Below are 18,989 nucleotides of genomic sequence, written 5' to 3' on the forward strand. Positions count from 1 at the left end.
TTTAGCATATTTCTTTCTGGTTTGTGGTACTTTTTTTTTTTTTTAAATGTTCTTTGTGATGGTACAATATGCATAATTTGGTTTGCTTTTTAAAAAATTTACCATGGGGCTTCCCTGGTGGCGCAGTGGTTGAGAGTCCGCCTAACGCTGCAGGGGACACGGGTTCATGTCCCGGTCCCGGAGGATCCCACATGCCGCGGAGCGGCTGGGCCCGTGAGCCATGGCCGCTGAGCCTGCGCGTCCGGAGCCTGTGCTCCGCAACGGGAGAGGCCACAACAGTGAGAGGCCCGCGAACTGCAAGAAAAAATAAAAATTTACCATGAATAGGTAAACATTTTTCATATAGTATAAACTCCTATTTTAAATGTTAATTGCTGAAGTCTACCAGATGGATATATGATAAATAATTAGCCATTTCTTCATTTTTGAGCATTTAGTTGTCCCTATTAATTTCCATGATAACTTCTTCCTTCCTTCCAATTCCTTTCTTCTTTCTTTCTACAAATATTTATTTGTGCTGAGGCTATAAAGGTAAACAAGATAGGTTAACATACTCGCCCCAATTGAGTTTACATTCTACTTGGGGAAACAGACAATAAACAAGTAAACAAATATGCTGTAGTATTCTGTTCAATAATGTAATGAAATGTGATAGAATGGTAAGTGCCATGAGGAAAAATAAAAGCAAGGTAAAGGGAGAGAAAATGATGGAGGGAAGGTACTATTTTAGACAGATTTTTATTGGAATTAGTCTTCCAGTGAAAGTCTTTATGCATTCAACCTTTTTGATCTTTAGAATTATTTCCTAAGGATTAATTCTCAGAAATGGTATTATTAGATCAAAATGTGAACATTTTTAGTGCTCTTAATATATCACTAAATCGTTCTTTCCTGTGTTTAATCCAAAATGCGATACCTCTTGGTCTCATCTGTCTCCTCTGACGAGAATTCTTTTCTTCTGCCTAACCACCTCTTCCACCACCACCCCTCAACCTCCACCTCCAGCCTTCCACAGCAAACCCTGTTCTCCCAACCATTTCCCCAACTTGGTCACCAGTAATGAATTGTCATCTGTGAGGGCATGTAGCACGGAGCCTGGGACAGAGCTGGTGCTCATGTTGGTTGCATTAGTGAGACCTTGCTCAGCCTTTCAGGCCTGGCCTAAATGCTCCCTTTTTAGGAAGCCTACTTTAAGCACTCCACTGGACTCGTCCTTGCCGTCTCTTAAACACTGATACTATGTTTATACAATTTTCCAGACCGAAGTTCATGCAGACTGCCTTTATTGCAGTTTTTCAGGATTATTTCTTCTCTTCCCAAGTAAGTCACATTGTCATTGAAAGCAATGGCCAAGTCTTACACGTTTAGATTCCCCACAATTCCAGCAAGTGTCTTACACATAGTAGGCTGCAGAAAAATAATTTGTTGACTAACCAGATGAATGAATATTTCCACTTACTACTTATAATAGCTCAAAGAGTTAAGGAAGTAGCATCAGAAAACAAAAAACATTTTAAAATTGTCAACGTTGAGCATTTTAATTAAAAGCATTACATAACAAAGATATTTAAAAGTACTTTCTTCAGAAAGGAATCTTTTCTAACACAATTGCTATCCTTATTTCTGCGGATACTTTCCCATTCTTATCAACATGCATGCTCTTTTTTTTTAAACATAACTGCATTCATAATGTATACACCTAAATGATTTATTTTTCTTCCAAGAAGAGAAAGTAAGTTAACAAGCCAGAGTGAGCAGAGCCAGGGTGAGAAGGTGGCAGAGCTTGGAGCAAAGCCCCTTCTCCCACAGAGACTGCCGTCAGTAATGTTGTGATGCTGATGGGACACAGCCCTGGGACTGATGCACCACTGCACACTGGCCTGAGGCATAGCCATTTAGAGTGTGGTGAACCCTGGGGGGAATGAAACTTAGGGGAAATGCTTAATGGGCATTTTCTACAGAATGTTTTTCTAAAAAATAAATGAAGTATTAGACCGAGTTCTCTCTTACGCCTTCAAGTGAATGCAAATACTGAGTTTTGCTTCCATCTGTTCTTGTAGTGCCTCTTAGCAAGCCCTCTACACTGAGAAGGCATGGTTTTTCTGCCCTAGGCAAACATGCTCATTCAGATATATGATTCCCTTGCTCACTCTGGCTTTTTGTAAAGCCATACTCACATTTTCTTGGTAATTGGACAAGCCGAAGTATGTACCGGTGCAGAACAGTTAGGAATAAATTTGTGTAGGTCCCTCTACTCTTCTAGTAGAAGTGCCGTAGTTTGGATGCAGCCAGACTGTCTGGGGTAAGGTATTCTGTTCCGCCCATAAATTTGTTCTCTGAGGTTTTTTGATGTTTTCTAAAACCACTCCTAGGTAAAGTCGATAAATGAGCCAAACTTATTTCTGCTTTCCCAATATGTTTCTGCTCATTCCCCCTTTTGTAAGTCCTCATTTTCCAAAGAAATGCCCTTGTGTGATCTGCTCCACTGTACCCGGTCTTGCTGCTGGATTTCATGTTTTAGACTGAGTCACAAGCTCACATACTTACATGTAACGGAATTGAGGGGAGTGGCTGGATGAGGGGCAGTGAGGATTAGAGCAGACGGGGACATATCTGAGGGGACAGCCATCACTTAGCTTTAGCCTGTGGTTGCCTCCTGATGATGTGGGCCTGGTGTGGCTGATCTTCCAATTTTTCATAAGAAGCCAGAAACTTAGATTTTTATGAGCAGGTCATTATTGTGTTGTCTCAACAAACATTATCTGTGGGCCAGGTAATTATCTGTAAGTTTGACAGTTTCAGTATCTATTCTAGACCTTTTCCATCCTATTCATCCAGCTACCCACTCATCAGACTGTGCCTTTTCAAAGTGCCCCAGGTCAGGGCTTTGTTTTTCTTGTCAAGCAATGCCTGACTCCTGCAAAAATGCTGATTGCTCTTCTTGGTGTACTTCTCTTTCATCTGTCTTCCCTCACCACCTCCCCCATCCAGTTCATCATCAAATCCTGTTGATTTTAATTCCCAAATAGATCCTGAATCTATTCTTCATCCCTCAGGAAACAATGGTTTAACCTTCCAAAAAATTATTGAAATTAAGAAGTTTCAGGGCTCATAACTTGAGATGTTTTGATCAGACCGAGATTTCTTGCTCCCTTGACTCCCCCTGAATGTTGAAACATAGATCACATACTTAACCTGCCACGTTAGTGACATCATTTTAACTAGAAGAATCTCATAGGGTATACACACTTACAGCTGCCTACTGACGCTGTCTTTCCTGAGTACAGGATATCACAATTAAGATCATTAAGATTATTTGTAAGGCAATATTAAGAAAATTGTTTGGGGAAAGTGTTTTCCAGTTACTGGAGAATTTAATTTAAAGTGAAATCTGACAAATGCTAATTTTAAGGCTGGAATTCTTTAAAATCTTCAAAATAAAACCCAAATGTAAATGACATTTTTGCTATTTGAAATAAATTGTCAACAAATACTTGATCTTCTGACATTCTGCCACCCCCTCCCAGTAAAAACAAAGAATTTGTCCTCCCCTACTCTTTCCCTGTTAAGCAAACCATACCTCAGTCCAGGCAGTTGGCTGAAGCAGAAAAATCCAGAAATCCTTGATGTATTTTTTTTTCCTTACCTTCCTTCTCTGTCTTCCCCACCCACCCCCCCGTCCAATTTATTATCAAGTCCTATTGCTTTTGCCTTTCAAATTGACCTTGAATCTTTTTATTTCCATTATTCTCTCCCTATGCCAAGTTACCATCATCTCTCAATTTGACCACTGTAGTTGTCTCCTTAAATATCTCTACATTTCCTTTCATCCCCTCCTTCAGCTATTCTCAGTAGTCAAAATAATCTTTTTAAAATGTAAAACTTAAAACCTTTAATACTTCCGATTGCACTTAAAATAAAATTCAGAAATCCATATGGGGTCCACTAAGCCTGTGTAATCTGGCCCTTGTCCATCCTTCCAGACTCATCTCACATATTCCCTGTTTTTACTGTGCTCCAGCCTCCTCTAGCACTTTGGACTTTCCGAGCTTTTTTCCTGTTTGAAGACCATTCCCTCTGCTCATTCCTCTTCCTTCTACTCTTTGTCTGACTAAGTTATACACATTCTCCAGGCCTCAGATTAAATGTCACTCTTCCAAGGAAACCTTTCCTGACTCCATAATCTGTGTTAGGTTTCCTTCTTAGACACTTTCATTATACATTATTCTTTTCCTTCATGATACTGGACATAGTTACCGTAATTTATAATTGTTAATTTCTGTGTTGCTTGTCTAATGTTTTTCTTTCCCCTAACTTTCTACTCTCTCTCTTAACCCTCTAATCCCCTGTGAGCTCCCTAATAGACCTTCTCTGTTTTGTTCCAACTGGATCCTCACTGAGTATCTAGAACACATTAGATCCTCAATAAGTATTTGTTGAACAAATTAAAGAATGAAGTTAGTTGTGCTTCACATTCTAGTATTTTTCGTATTTTTCTTAGTTATCCTACATCTTCACGTGAGTTGGATAGTTCTTTGGAGGATGCAAAGAGTATAATTTACAACATCATGGTGATTAATTACACCCTAAGAATGTTTAAAAACAGAAAGCGAACTTTTTTGTGTGATCCTAAGTAGTACATCCCTCTTTGGTTAATGTTGATTATAACGACAATTCTCTTTTTGGTTCTTTCATAGACGAAAAAGGCGTAACTTCAGTAAACAGGCCACAGAAATCTTGAATGAATACTTTTACTCACACCTCAGCAACCCCTACCCCAGTGAAGAAGCCAAAGAGGAGCTGGCCAAGAAATGCAGCATCACAGTGTCACAGGTGCGACAGGACTCCATGGGTCTGTCTTGTTTCCGCGTTGATTATAGGAACCCTATTTCCTCTTCAGGGCATTCTTATCAAATTTCATATCCAAATGTTTCATCATCAAAGGAGATATAAAGAAAATATAGATATTTCCACATTTTTATGCGAGCTTTTAAAGCTTAGATAATTTCTTTTAATCCTAAATGTCAAGGAATCAAGATAATCACCCGCTGCCCTCGTGGAAATCTATAGAAGAAACATAAACATGCCATGGGGAGAGACGTGGTTTTACACTTACGTGACTCTTCAGTACGGCATGTAGTTCTGCTTTCCTGATTTAGATGACTGGTCTAAGCTTCCACCAGTGAGAAAGCAATTTATTTGTTGCCGAAAGGAAATTTAATATAGCCCTATGGTGAAAGTTTGAGGAATTCACCAAGTCCTTTCTTGAAAACCATGCTATGATATTTGGGTCTCAAAGATTTCTTTGCTTTCTTGTTATCCATTAAATAGAAGAATTAAGGTCATGCCTATCCCCGCTTTTTTTGTTTTTGTTGTTTTAAATGTCTGTTTGTAATAAATTGTGCCCCTGAAGTTAGCTGTCATCTTCTAACAAAAATACACTTAGTTTTAGGCAGATAGACTTGTATTTTAGATTGAGGGTTGGAAACAAATAATTAAACAAGCAACTGTACCTCCTTAAAAAATAAGTATATCCTATTGGAATTAGCTCTAAAATATAATTTATTTAATACTCATATTGTTGTTTATAGATTGTCATTTGAATAACATTTCTTTATAGCATGCAAATATGGTAGTCACCAACCAGTTCTTGGAGTGGCACTTAAGGAAAAGCTGACCCTTTCCAGAAATTTCAGTGGTCCCTAGAGGTCACATGACATAAATTTTAAAGTAGCCTCTAAATAAATACTCCTATATATTTGAAGTTCAAGATTCTAAAGATCCCCTTCACAGTCCAGTGAAAGTTTCATATCGGTATTTTATTTTCATTTTATTTTCATTTATTTATTTTTATTGAAGTATAGCTGATTTACAATGTTGTGCCAGTCTCTGCTGTACAGCAAAGTGACTCAGGTATACACAGACGTTCTTTTTTTTATATTCTTTTCCATTATGGTTTATCACAGGATATTGAATATAGTTCCCTGTGCCATATAGTAGGACCTTGCTGTTAACCCATGCTATATATAATAGTTGACATCTGCTAATCCCAAACTCCCAGCCCTTCTCTCCCCCACCCACCTCCTCCTTGGCAACCACAAGTCTGTTCACTGTGTCTGTGAGTCTCTTTCTGTTTTGTAGATAGGTTCATTTGTGCCATATTTTAGATCCCACATATAAGTGATATCATATGGTATTTGTCTTTCTCTTTCTTTCTTTCTTTCTTTCTTTTTTTTTTCAATATTTATTTATTTACTTGGCTGCACCGGGTCTTCCTGGCGGCACTCGGGATCTTCGTTGCTACATGCAGGGTCTTCGTTGTGGTACTCGGGATCTTTTAGTTGCAGCACATGAACTCTTAGTTGCAGCATGTGGGCTCTAGTTCCCTGACCAGGGCTCGAACCCGGGGCCCCCTGCATTGGGAGTGCAGAGTCTTAGCCACTGGACCACCAGGGAAGTCCCTGTCTTTCTCTTTCTGACTTACTTCACTTAGTATAATAATCTCTAGTTGCATCCACGTTGCAAATGGAATTATTTCATACTTTTTTATGACTGAATAGTATTCCATTGTATATATGTAGCACATCTTCTCTATTCATTCGTCAGTGGACATTTAGGTGATTTCCATGTTTTTGCTGTTGTGAATAGTGCTGCTGTGAACATAGGGGTGTGTGTATATTTTTGAATTATGGTTTTGTCCGGGTATATGCCCAGGAGTGGGATTGCTGGATCATATGGTAATTCTATTTTTAGTTTTCTGAGGAACCTCCACAATGTTTTCCATAGTAGCTGCATCATATCAGTATTTTAAGTCATTGTTATTTAAGGGAATATGGTCTGGGTTTGAGAAAATTTTTAGCTCTTATTTTGGCATTACTTTCCATAGAACCTCCAGAGCAGTCTTAGATTTATAATTAAGATTTCATTTAATAGTTATTGTCACTCCCTTATGATATAGTGGCATGTCTTGATTCCTTTTGCTTAGTTTGAAATGGAATATAATTGATTTGGGCTACCAGTTTATGAAGACATATACTATATAAAACATTACTACCACAAGCACCTACTACTGTATAGCACTGGGAACTATATTAAATATCTTGTAATAACCTATAATGGAAAAGAATCTGAAAAAGAACATATAAATCAGCTATACTTCAATTAATACAAAAACCACATAGATCAGAAAAAAAAAATCACCATCTGGGCTATGTAGTACTCACTGCCACTTGAAATACTAAGGAACAGTATAATATGCTGGGTCAGATAGGGAAGATGAAATTTAAAGTATATTCACTTCAAGTGGATGTTTTCTGGTGTGAGCATTTCCCCTGAACGTTAGTGAAAGGATTGGGCTTGTACTGAACACCAGCTGATGATGCCAAGTCTAGTTTTCCTCCTCTCACAAGAGCTCTCTGACTTAGAACTCAGATATCTGTGGGTCCAGTTTAAACTAAGGTGTTTCATGCTTCCGCTCCTTTTCTTGCTTTTCTTTTTTACTTCTATAACATATTCACCATTGGAGAATAACACAGATTATATACATTTTTTGAAAATCAATATAATCGTAGTTTTTCATTGGGTGTACTAGCATCTTGTGTGTGTGATGTAGGATTTCTTAACACATGCTTGTGCAATGAGTGAGAGAAGTTTCCTTCTGACTATTCTGAACTAGGGAGGCTTTGCTGTACTTCTAAAATAGGCTAGGATCCCATTTACAGATTTTTTAAAAATAGTTAATTACTATGTTCATTTCACTGGTTTTCTATAGAAAAATAGCTTTGTTCGTTTTGGAAGTATTTTAGTAATTGCTTGAGATAGAAATAATATAGACATAGACATATTTCTCTGTCTAAAAAGCAGACTTTATGACCTTCTTTTCTCCCAGATCAGCTTTTCAAGTGGAGAATTTCAGCAATCAGTGGAAGATTCGATGTAAATTGTGACAATTTCCTCTCCTTTGTACCTTTTTAATGCTTAAAAATGTTATTTCCACTCAACCATTCCCTTTTCCCCCACATCTCTGACGTGAAAGCAATAGTGAAAATTTTCACTATTGAAGACATCAGTTGCTAGCCTTTTTTTTTTTTTTTGCCACACTGTGCAGCATGCGGGGTCTCAGTTCCCTGACCAGGGATAAAACCTGTGCCCCCTGCAGTGGAAGTGCAGAGTCCTAACCACTGGACCTCCAGGGAAATCCACTTGCTAGCCTTTTAAATTAGTATCTTTTTTTTGCTTTTTAATTTTATTTATTGATTTGAATTTTATTTTATTATTTTTCTACAGCAGGCTCTTATTAGTTATCCATTTTATACATATTGGTGTATATATGTAAATCCCAATCTCCCAGTTCATCCCACCACCACCACCACTACCCCTTTCCCCCCTTTAATTAGTATCCTTTTGTTTACGTTGTTTAGAAGTGAAAGCAGAGAATATTCCAGACCTGACAGGTGAACTAATTTCTAAATAGAAAAAGCAGTGTTTTAAATATACATCATACTAAAATACAATAAAATTTAGAATTCAGAAGTTGTTCATGGGACTTCCCTGGTGGCGCAGTGGTTAAGAATCCACCTGCCAAAGCAGGGGACACAGGTTCGAGCCCTGGTCCAGGAAGATCCCACATGGTGTGGAGCAACTAAGCCTGTGCTACGCGACTACTGAGCCTGCCCTCTAGAGCCCACGAGCCACAACTACTGAGCCCACGCGCCACAACTACTGAAGCCCACGCGCCTAGAGCCCATGCTCCGCAACAAGAGAAGCCACTGCAATGAGAAGCCCACGCACCGCAACGAAGAACAGCCCCTGCTCGCCACTACTAGAGAAAGTCTGCATGCAGCAGAGACGCACTGCAGCCAAAAATAAATAAATAAATTTATTTTTTAAAAAAAGAAACTGCTGAGAAAAAGAATAATTAAAAAAAAAGTTGTTCCTATACAAAGCTAACTTTAAAATATTGAAACCTGGGAGAGGAACCAAGATGGCGGAGTATAAGGATGTGCTCTCACTCCCTCTTGCGAGAACACCAGAATCACAGCTAGCTGCTGGACAATCATTGACAGGAAGACACTGCAACTCACCAAAAAAGATACCCCACATCCAAAGACAAAGGAGGAGCCATAATGAGATGGTAGGAGGGGTGCAATCACAGTAAAATCAAATCCCATAACTGCTGGGTGGGTGACTCACAGACTGGAGAACACTTAGACCACAGAAGTCCACCAACTGGACTGAAGGTTCTGAGCCCCATGTCAGGCGTCCCAACCTGGGGGTCTGGCAACGGGAGAAGGAATTCCTAGAGAAACAGGCTTTGAAGCCTAGTGGAAATTGATTGCAGGACTTTGACAGGACTGGAGGAAACAGAGACTCCACTCTTGGAGGGCACACACGAAGTAGTGTGTGCATTGGGACCCAGGAGAAGGAGCAGTGACCCCAGGGGAGACTGAACCAGACCTACCTGCTAGTGTTGGAGGGTCTCCTGCAGAGGCAGGGGGTGGCTGTGTCTCACCTTGGGGACAAGGAAACTGGCAGCAGAAGTTCTGGGAGGTACTCCGTGGCATGAGCCCTCTCAGAGTCTGTCATTAGCCTCACCAAAGAGCCCAGGTAGGCTCCAGTTTGGGGTTGCCTCAGGCCAAACAACCAACAGGGAGGGAACCCAGCCCCACCCATCAACAGTCAAGCGGATTAAAGTTTTACTGAGCTCTGCCCACCAGAACAACAGTCAGCTCTACCCACTACCAGTCCCTCCCATCAGGAAACTTACACAAGCCTCTTAGATAGCTTCATCCACCAGAGGGCAGACAGAAGAAACAAGAAGAGCTACAGTCCTGCAGCCTGTGGAACAAAAACCACATTCACAGAAAGATAGACAAGATGAAAGGGCAAAGGGCTATGTACCAGACAAAGGAACAAGATAAAACCCCACAAAAACAACTAAATGAAGTGGAGATAGGCAACCTTCCAGAAAAAGAATTCAGAATAATCATAGTGAAGATGATCCAGGACCTCGGAAAAAGAATGGAGGCAAAGATCGAGAAGATGCAAGAAATGTTTAACAAAGACCTAGAAGAATTAAAGAACAAACAAACAGAAATGAACAATACAATAACTGAAATGATAACTACACTAGAAGGAATTGATAGCAGAATAACTGAGGCAGAAGAACGGATAAGTGACCTGGAAGACAGAATGGTGGAATTCACTGCTGTGGAACAGAATAAAGAAAAAAGAATGAAAAGAAATGAAGACGGCCTAAGAGACCCATGGGACATTAAACGCAACAACATTCGCATTATAGGGGTCCCAGAAGGAGAAGAGAGAGAGAAAGGACCAGAGAAAATATTGGAAGACATTATAGTCGAAAACTTCCCTAACATTGGAAAGGAAATAGCCACCCAAGTCCAGGAAGCGCAGTGAGTCCCATACAGGATAAACCCAAGGAGAAACACGCCGAGACACATACTAATCAATTTGGCAAAAATTAAAGACAAAGAAAAATTATTGAAAGCAGCAAGGGAAAAATGAAAAATAACATACAAGGGAACTCCCATAAGGTTAACAGCTGATTTCTCAGCAGAAACTCTACAAGCCAGAAGGGAATGGCATGATATACTTAAAGTGATGAAAGGGAAGAACCTACAACCAAGATTACTCTACCCGGCAAGGATCTCTTTCAGACTGGATGGAGAAATCAAAAGCTTTACAGACAAACCAAAGCTCAGAGAATTCAGCACCACCAAACGAGCTCTACAACAAATGCTAAAGGAACTTCTCTAAGTGGGAAACACAAGAAAAGAAAAGGACCTACGAAAACAAACCCAAAACAATTAAGAAAATAGTCATAGGAACATACATATCAATAATTACCTTAAACGTGAATGGATTAAATGCTCCAACCAAAAGACACAGGCTTGCTGAATGGATACAAAAACAAGACCCATATATATGCTGTCTGCAAGAGACCCACTTCAGACCTAGAGACACATGCATACTGAAAGAGAGGGGATGGAAAAAGATATTCCATGCAAATTGAAATCTAAAGAAAGCTGGAGTAGCAATACTCATATCAGATAAAATAGACTTTAAAATAAAGAATGTTACAAGAGACAAGGAAGGACACTACATAATGATCAAGGGATCGATCCAAGAAGAAGATATAACAATTAGAAATATATATGCACCCAACATAGGAGCACCTCAATACATAAAGCAACTGCTAACAGCTGTAAAAGAGGAAATCGACAGTAACACAATAATAGTGGGGGACTTTAACACCTCACACCAGTGGACAGATCATCCAAAATGAAAATAAATAAGGAAACAGAAGCTTTAAGTGACACAATAGCACCAAACAGATAGATTTAATTGATATTTATAGCACATTCCATCCAAAAACAGCAGATTACACTTTCTTCTCAAGTGCGCACAGAACATTCTCCAGGATAGATCACATCTTGGGTCACAAATCAAGCCTCAGTAAATTTAAGAAAGTTGAAATCATATTAAGCATCTTTTCTGACCACAATGCAATGAGATTAGAAATGAATTACGGGGAAAAGAACGTAAAAAACACAAACACGTGGAGCCTAAACAATACATTACTAAATAACCAAGAGATCACTGAAGAAATCAAAGAGGAAATCAAAAACTACCTAGAGACAAATGACAATGAAAACGCGACGATCCAAAACCTATGGGATGCAGCAAAAGTGGTTCTAAGAGGGAAGTTTATAGCAATACAAGCCTACCTCAAGAAATAAGAAAAATCTCAAATAAACAATCTAAGCTTACACCTAAAGGAACTAGAGAAAGAAGAACAAACAAAACCCAAAGTTAGCAGAAGGAAAGAAATCATAAAGATCAAAGCAGAAATAAATGAAATAGAAACAAAGAAAACAATAGCAAACTAAACGCTAGTTCTTTGAGAAGATAAACAAAATTGAAAAACCATTAGCCAGACTCATCAAGAAAAAGAGGCAGAGGACTCAAATCAATAAAATTAGAAATGAAAAAGGAGAAGTTACAACAGACACAGCAGAAATACAAAGCATCCTAAGAGACTACTACCAGCAACTCTTTGCCAATAACATGGACAACCTGGAAGAAATGGACAAATTCTTAGAAATGCACAACCTGCCAAGACTGAATCAGGAAGAAATAGAAAATAGGAACAGACCAATCACAAGTAATGAAATTGAAACTGTGATTAAAAATCTTCCAACAAACAAAAGTCCAGGACCAGATGGCTTCACAGGTGAATTCTATCAAACATTTAGAGAAGAGCTTACACCCATCCTTCTCAAACTCTTCCAAATAATTGCAGAGGAAGGAACACTCTCAAACTCATTCTATGAGGCCACCATCACCCTGATACCAAAACCAGACAAAGGTACTACAAAAAAAGAAAATTACGGACCAATATCACTGATGAATATAGATGCAAAAATTCTCAACAAAATAGTAGCAAACAGAATCCAACAACACATTAAAAAGATTATACACCGCGATCAAGTGGGATTTATCCCAGGGATGCAAGGATTCTTCAGTATATGCAAATCAATCAGTGTGATACACCATATTAACAAATTGAAGAAGAAAAACCATATGATCATCTCAATAGATGCAGAAAAAGCTTTTGACAAAATTCAACACCCATTTATGATAAAAACTCTCCAGAAAGTGGGCATAGAGGGAACCTACCTCAACATAATAAAGGCCATATATGACAAACTCACAGCAAACATCATTCTCAATGGTGAAAAACTGAAAGCATTTCCTCTAAGATCAGGAACAAGACAAGGCTGTCCACTCTCACCACTATTATTCAACATAGTTTTGGAAGTCCTAGCTACAGCAATCAGAGAAGAACAAGAAATATAAGGAATACAAATTGGAAAAGAAGAAGTAAAACTGTCACTGTTTGCAGATGACATGATACTATATATATAGAATCCTAAAGATGCCACCAGAAAACTACTAGAGCTAATCAATGAATTTGGTAGAGTTGCAGGATACAAAATTAATGCACCGAAATCTCTTGCATTCCTATACACTAATGATGAAAAAAGAAATTAGAAAAAAGAATAATGATGAAAGAGAAATTATGGAGACCCTCCCATTTACCATTGCAACAAAAAGAATAAAATACCTAGGAACAAACCTACCTAGGGAGACAAAAGACGTGTATGCAGAAAACTCTAAGACACGGATGAAAGAAATTAAAGATGATATCAACAGATGGAGAGATATACCATGTTCTTGGATTGGAAGAATCAATATTGTGAAAATGACTATACTACCCAAAGCAATCTACAGATTCAATGCAATCCCTATCAAATTACCAATGGCATTTTTTATGGAACTAAATCAAAAAATCTTAAAATTTGTATGGAGACACAAAAGACCCTGTATAGCCAAAGCTGTCTTGAGGGAAATAAATGGAGCTGGAGGAATCAGACTCCCTGACTTCAGACTATACTACAAAGCTACAGTAGTCAAGACAATATGGTACTGGCACAAAAACAGAAAAATAGATCAATGGAACAAGATATAAAGCCCAGAGATAAACCCACGCACCTATGGTCAACTAATCTATGACAAAGGAGGCAAGGATATACAATGGAGAAAAGACAGTCTCTTCAATAAGTGGTGCTGGGAAAACTGGACAGCTACATGTAAAAGAATGAAATTAGAACACTCCCTAGCACCAAACACAAAAATAAACTCAAAATGGATTCGAGACCTAAATGTAAGGCCAGACACTATAAAACTCTTAGAGGAAAACATAGGAAGAACACTCTTTGACATAAATTACAGCAAGATCTTTTTTGATCTACCTCCTAGAGTAATGGAAATAAAAACAAAAATATACAAATGGGACCTAATGAAACTTAAAAGCTTTTCACAGAAAAGAAACCGTAAAGAAGATGAAAAGACAAGCTCAGAACAGGAGAAAATATTTGCAGATGAATCAATGGACAAACTATTAATCTCCAATATATATAAACAGCTCATGCAGCTCAATATTAAAGAAACAAACAACCCAATCCAAAAATGGGCAAAAGACCTAAATAGACATTTCTCCAAAGAAGACATATAGATGGCCGAGAAGCACATGAAAAGCTGCTGAACATCACTAATTATTAGAGAAATGCAAATCAAAACTACAATGAGGTGTCACCTCGCACTAGTTAGAATGGGCATCATCAGAAAATCTACAAACAGCAAATGCTGGAGAGGGTGTGGAGAAAAGGGAACCCTCTTGCAGTGTTGATGGGAATGTAAATTGATACAGCCTCTCTGGAGAACAGTATGGAAGTTCCTTAAAAAACTAAAAATAGAATTACCATATGATCCAGCAATCCCACTATTGGGCATATACCCAGAGAAAACCGTAATTCAAAAAGACACGTGCACCCCAATGTTCATTGCAGCACTGTTTACAATAGCCAGGTCATGGAAGGAACCCAAATGCCCATCGACAGACAAATGGATAAAGAAGATATGGTACATATATGCAATGGAATATTACTCAGCCATAAAAAGGAAGGAAATTGCATCATTTGTAGAGACGTGGATGGATCTAGACACTGTCATACAGAGTGAAGTAAGTCAGAAAGAGAAAAACAAATATCGTATACTATTGCATGTATGTGGAACCTAGAAAAATGGTACAGATGAAATGGTTTGCAGAGCAGAAGTTGAGACAGAGATGTAGAGAACAAACGTATGGACACCAAGAGGGGAAAACCACAGCGGGGTGGGAATGGTGGTGTGCTGAATTGGGTGATTGGAATTGACATGTATACACCAATGTGTATAAAATTGATGACTAATAACATGCTGTATAAAAAAATAAATAAAATTCAAAAGTTAAAAGAAAAAAAATTACCAAGGACAACAAAGCAGGGAAGTAAAAGCATGTCTCCTGGCAAAAAAAAATGGAAACCCACTGATAACAGGCAACTAGAGCAATACTATTTTTGCTAGATTTAAAGTATGCGAATTTGATTTATTCTTTATTGCTTGAAATACTTAAAATACTGTTTAAAATACTTAATAATTAGGAATAAGTAAGGAATTTTCAGAAGAAAATGTTAGGAAATATCTTTAGTAGTTTGAGAATAGTCTTTATAAAAACAAATATGTAAACAACAAAGGAAAAGGCTGATAAATTCAGTGGTAGGACATTTATCAAAGTACTTAATAAAGACTGTGAAACATCAACATGATACAACCATTTTAGTAAAGATTGGATCAGACAAGAATTACCAATAGAGGGACTTCTCTGGTTGCGCAGTGGTTAAGAATCCTCCTGCCAATGCAAGGACACGGGTTTGATCCCTGGTCTGGGAAGATATCACATGCTGCAGAGCAACTAAGCCTGTGTGCCACAACTACTGAGCCTGTATGCCACAACTACTGAAGCCCACACACCTAGACCCATGCTCTGCACGAGGAATAGCCCCCGTTCAACGCAACTAGAGAAAGCCCGTGTGCAGCAACGAAGACCAAACACAGCCATATATCAATCAATAAATAAATAAAACACTAGGAGTTGTTTCATATTTTTTTAAAAAAGAATTATCAATAGATATTAAATCTAGGAGGATATCTGTATGAAGAACATGGTCTTAAAGTATCTCTCCATAGGCCCTTTATTTGTTGCAAGGTATACTTTTTTAGAAAGGCAATTACAGAGTGGAGAAATGGAATAAAACCCTGACCAGGTGATTAGATGATTGTAATGATTAGATGATTGGTCACCAAAGAGGGGCAAATGGACATTGTGTGTAGTATTTTGCCCTGGAATGTAACCTGAATGTAATCACTAGAAAACATCAGACAAACCCATAATGAGGAATGTTCTATTAGGAAAAAAACATGGGGAGGGAGCAGTATTCTTTACAAATGTCAAAGAAAGGCCATGGAAATGTTCTAGATTAAAAGAGGCAAAAGACACATGACATGTAGATGCAATGATCAACCCTAGACTGGATCCTCTCCTGGAGGGAAGAATGCCATAAAAGAATTATTGGCTTAAATTTACTAAAGTGAATTGTAATTTGTAATTGTACTGTGGTTATATAAGAGAATATCTCTAGTCCTAAGAAATACACACTGACTTACTTAGGGGTAAAGGGCCATGATGTATATAATTTACCCTCAAATCGTTCAGGAAAAGAAAGTGTGTTTATATATATGTTTGTGTTTGTGTGTATGTGTGTATATGTGTATATATAAACACATACATACAAACATACACACAGAGCAAGTGCATGTGTTTGAGTGCACAAAAATGCTAAAATGAATGGGGCAAAATGTTAGTAACAGGTGAATCTGGGTAAAGGGCACACTTACATGTTCTTTACACTATTTTTATTCTTGCAACTTTTTTTGCCAGTTTGAAATTATTTCAGATAAAACCTTTTTAAAATGTGAAGACAGGCCACAAACTGTAAGAAGATATTTGTAAGTGTATAAGCAAGAGAATTAAAATGTAAAATATATAGGGAACTCCTATAAATTAATAAGAAAAAGACAAAACCCATTTGAAAAATAGGCAAAAACACAAACAAGGATTTCATAGAAGAAGAAATATAAATGGTCAATTATATGAAAAGATCCTTCTTATTAGTTATCAGGAAAATGTGATTTTAAAACTGCAATAAAATTACATTTACTGGTTTGGCAAAAAATCCTAAGACTGAGCATACAAACTCTACACATTGTTGGTAAGAATATACAGCAGCAGGAACCCTTAAATATCATTGGTAGGAATGTAAATTGGTATAGCCACTTTGGAAAACTTTTGGCATTATCTTATAAATTTGAATATACACATATCATCCAATCCATGATTTCAGATGAAATTGCCCTAGGAAACCTCTTGTCTGTGTATATCAGATGACATGTAAAAGCATTCATAGTAATACCGTTTGAAATGGCAAAAAACTTGATATAAGTGAGTTTTCCAGTTTATTGACTGGAGAAGTGGATAAATCCATTGTGGTATAATTCTACAATGGATTACTATATAGCAGTGAAAAAAGAATGATCAACAGCTACGCACATCAATTTGTGTGAATTCTAATATTGAGTGAAAAATGCCAGTTTTTCAGAATGCAGAATATATATAGTATGATATCATTTTCATAAAGTTAAAAACCAAGCAAACAGCATATTATTTAGGGGACACATATATATGGTTAAATATAAAGGAACAAAGGGAATGATAAAAAAAATACTCAGTTAATTAGAATGGGATTAGAAAGAGATATTCAAGGAGTTTTAGTGGTATTTTTGGTAGTGTATTTATTAAGTTGAGTGGAGGATTTACAGAGGTTAATTTAATTTTTATGCATTATAAACCTACATATATAAGCCTAGGAAGTCATACGTGAATTATTAAATCTAAATAAGAGAAGTTTTTAAAGAATAATTCCATTCATTTGTTAACAAAAAATTTATTGTAATACCTATTATGTGTCAGATACTGTGCTAGGGATGGAAGAGACATCTGTGAACTTAACAGGCTGAACTCCCTGCCATACCTGATAGAATTGTGTACATCTGTCACCAAAAGATATATATAAGAATATCCTTAGCAACAGTATAATAGCCAAACTAGAAACAATGGAAAGGTCCATCAATAGGAAAATGGGTAAATAAAAGTGGTATATTTATATGTATTTGGAATATTATGTAGCAATGAGAATGAATGAACTAGACTATATGTAATTACATAATGCCAAGTGAAAGAAGTCACGCACTTAGCGTATAATTTCATTTATTCCAAAGTTCAAAAACAGGCAAAATTAATCTTAGTGTTAAAAGTCAGGATAGTGGTTTCGCTTGAGAGAACAGTGATTGCAAAGGGGAACGTTTCTCAACCTAAATGATGTTTTGATGGGTGTGCTCACTTTATGGAAATTCATCAGGCCCTGTAGTCATGATGTATGTCCCTTTTTTGTATATATAGTTTTCATTTGACTAAAAAGTTACTTACTTACATAACAACAACAAACCTGCCCTTATGGAGCTTAGATTTTCCTGGGATGATACAAACAGGTAATGTACGTAAATGATAAATTAGAAAGGGATAGGCGTTATGGAGAGAAATAAAGGAGGGAAGGAGAGCGGTGAGGTAAAGGTTGTAATTTTCAATAGGGTAGTAAAGAAAACCCCTCCTGAGAAAATATCTTTTGGTAAAGATTGAAGAAGATGAATGATCAAGCCATGTGGCTAATTGGTGAGGAACATTCCAGGCAGAGGGAACAGTAAGTGCAAAGGCCCTGAGGTAAAAGTAACCTGAGCAAGTGGGCGAAGTGGTAGGAAATGAAGTCAAAGGGAATGTGAGGTCCAAGTGGTACAGGGGCCTTATAGACCATGGTAATGACTTGGCCTTTTACTCTAAGTGAGATGGAAAACGAAGGAGTGATGTGATCTGACTTAAGTTTTACAGGATCACCATGGTAACTGTATTGACAATAGACCATGGGCAGCAAGGGGAAGCAGAGACACTAGTTATGATGCCACTGCAGTAATCCAGGCAGAAGATGATGGTGGCTTGGACCAGGATGATAGTAGTAGAGGCCATGGGAGGTGGCTGCATTCCAGATAATTGTGAAGGTACAGCTGAGTGTTTACTGATAGGATGACTCTAACATTTTTGGCCTGAGCAGCAGAAGTATGGAGTTGTCATTAAGTGTGTTGGGCAAGGATTTGGGAGGAACAGGTTTTGGGGGGAAGATCAGGAGATTGGTTTTGGACATATTAAGTTAATATATATTATAGGTTTTTTAGGTTCACTATATAAATAGGAACAGGTAAGTGAAAATTTTACAATTTATTTTAGTCCTATGTTAATTTGTATTAATATATTATAAATATAAATATCTTAACATAGAATTGCAGACTGAACTTAGAATTTGAAATCTTTGATTTCTTAAGGGTTAGTGTGATTTAGCAAGCTGGAGTTCCCCTTT

The 18,989-nt window shown here is 37.6% G+C and overlaps 1 protein-coding gene across 8 annotated transcripts in view; it reads left to right on the plus strand.

Annotated features, from left to right (window-relative positions):
• The window catches only part of PBX3 (PBX homeobox 3), a 230,318-nt gene that overhangs the window by 181,327 nt on the left and 30,002 nt on the right, over positions 1–18,989 (plus strand). For all 8 annotated transcript variants that reach the window (XM_022578733.3, XM_022578735.3, XM_022578736.3 and 5 more), the window contains one exon: positions 4,698–4,833. In XM_022578733.3, coding sequence (XP_022434441.1) covers positions 4,698–4,833 — 136 coding nt within the window. The remainder of the gene's footprint in view (positions 1–4,697; positions 4,834–18,989) is intronic.

This window comes from Delphinapterus leucas, chromosome 6 (genome assembly GCF_059928025.1).
Source record: "Delphinapterus leucas isolate spDelLeu-1000000601 "Yukka" chromosome 6, BTC_Dleu_Yukka2, whole genome shotgun sequence".
Taxonomy (NCBI): domain Eukaryota; kingdom Metazoa; phylum Chordata; class Mammalia; order Artiodactyla; family Monodontidae; genus Delphinapterus; species Delphinapterus leucas.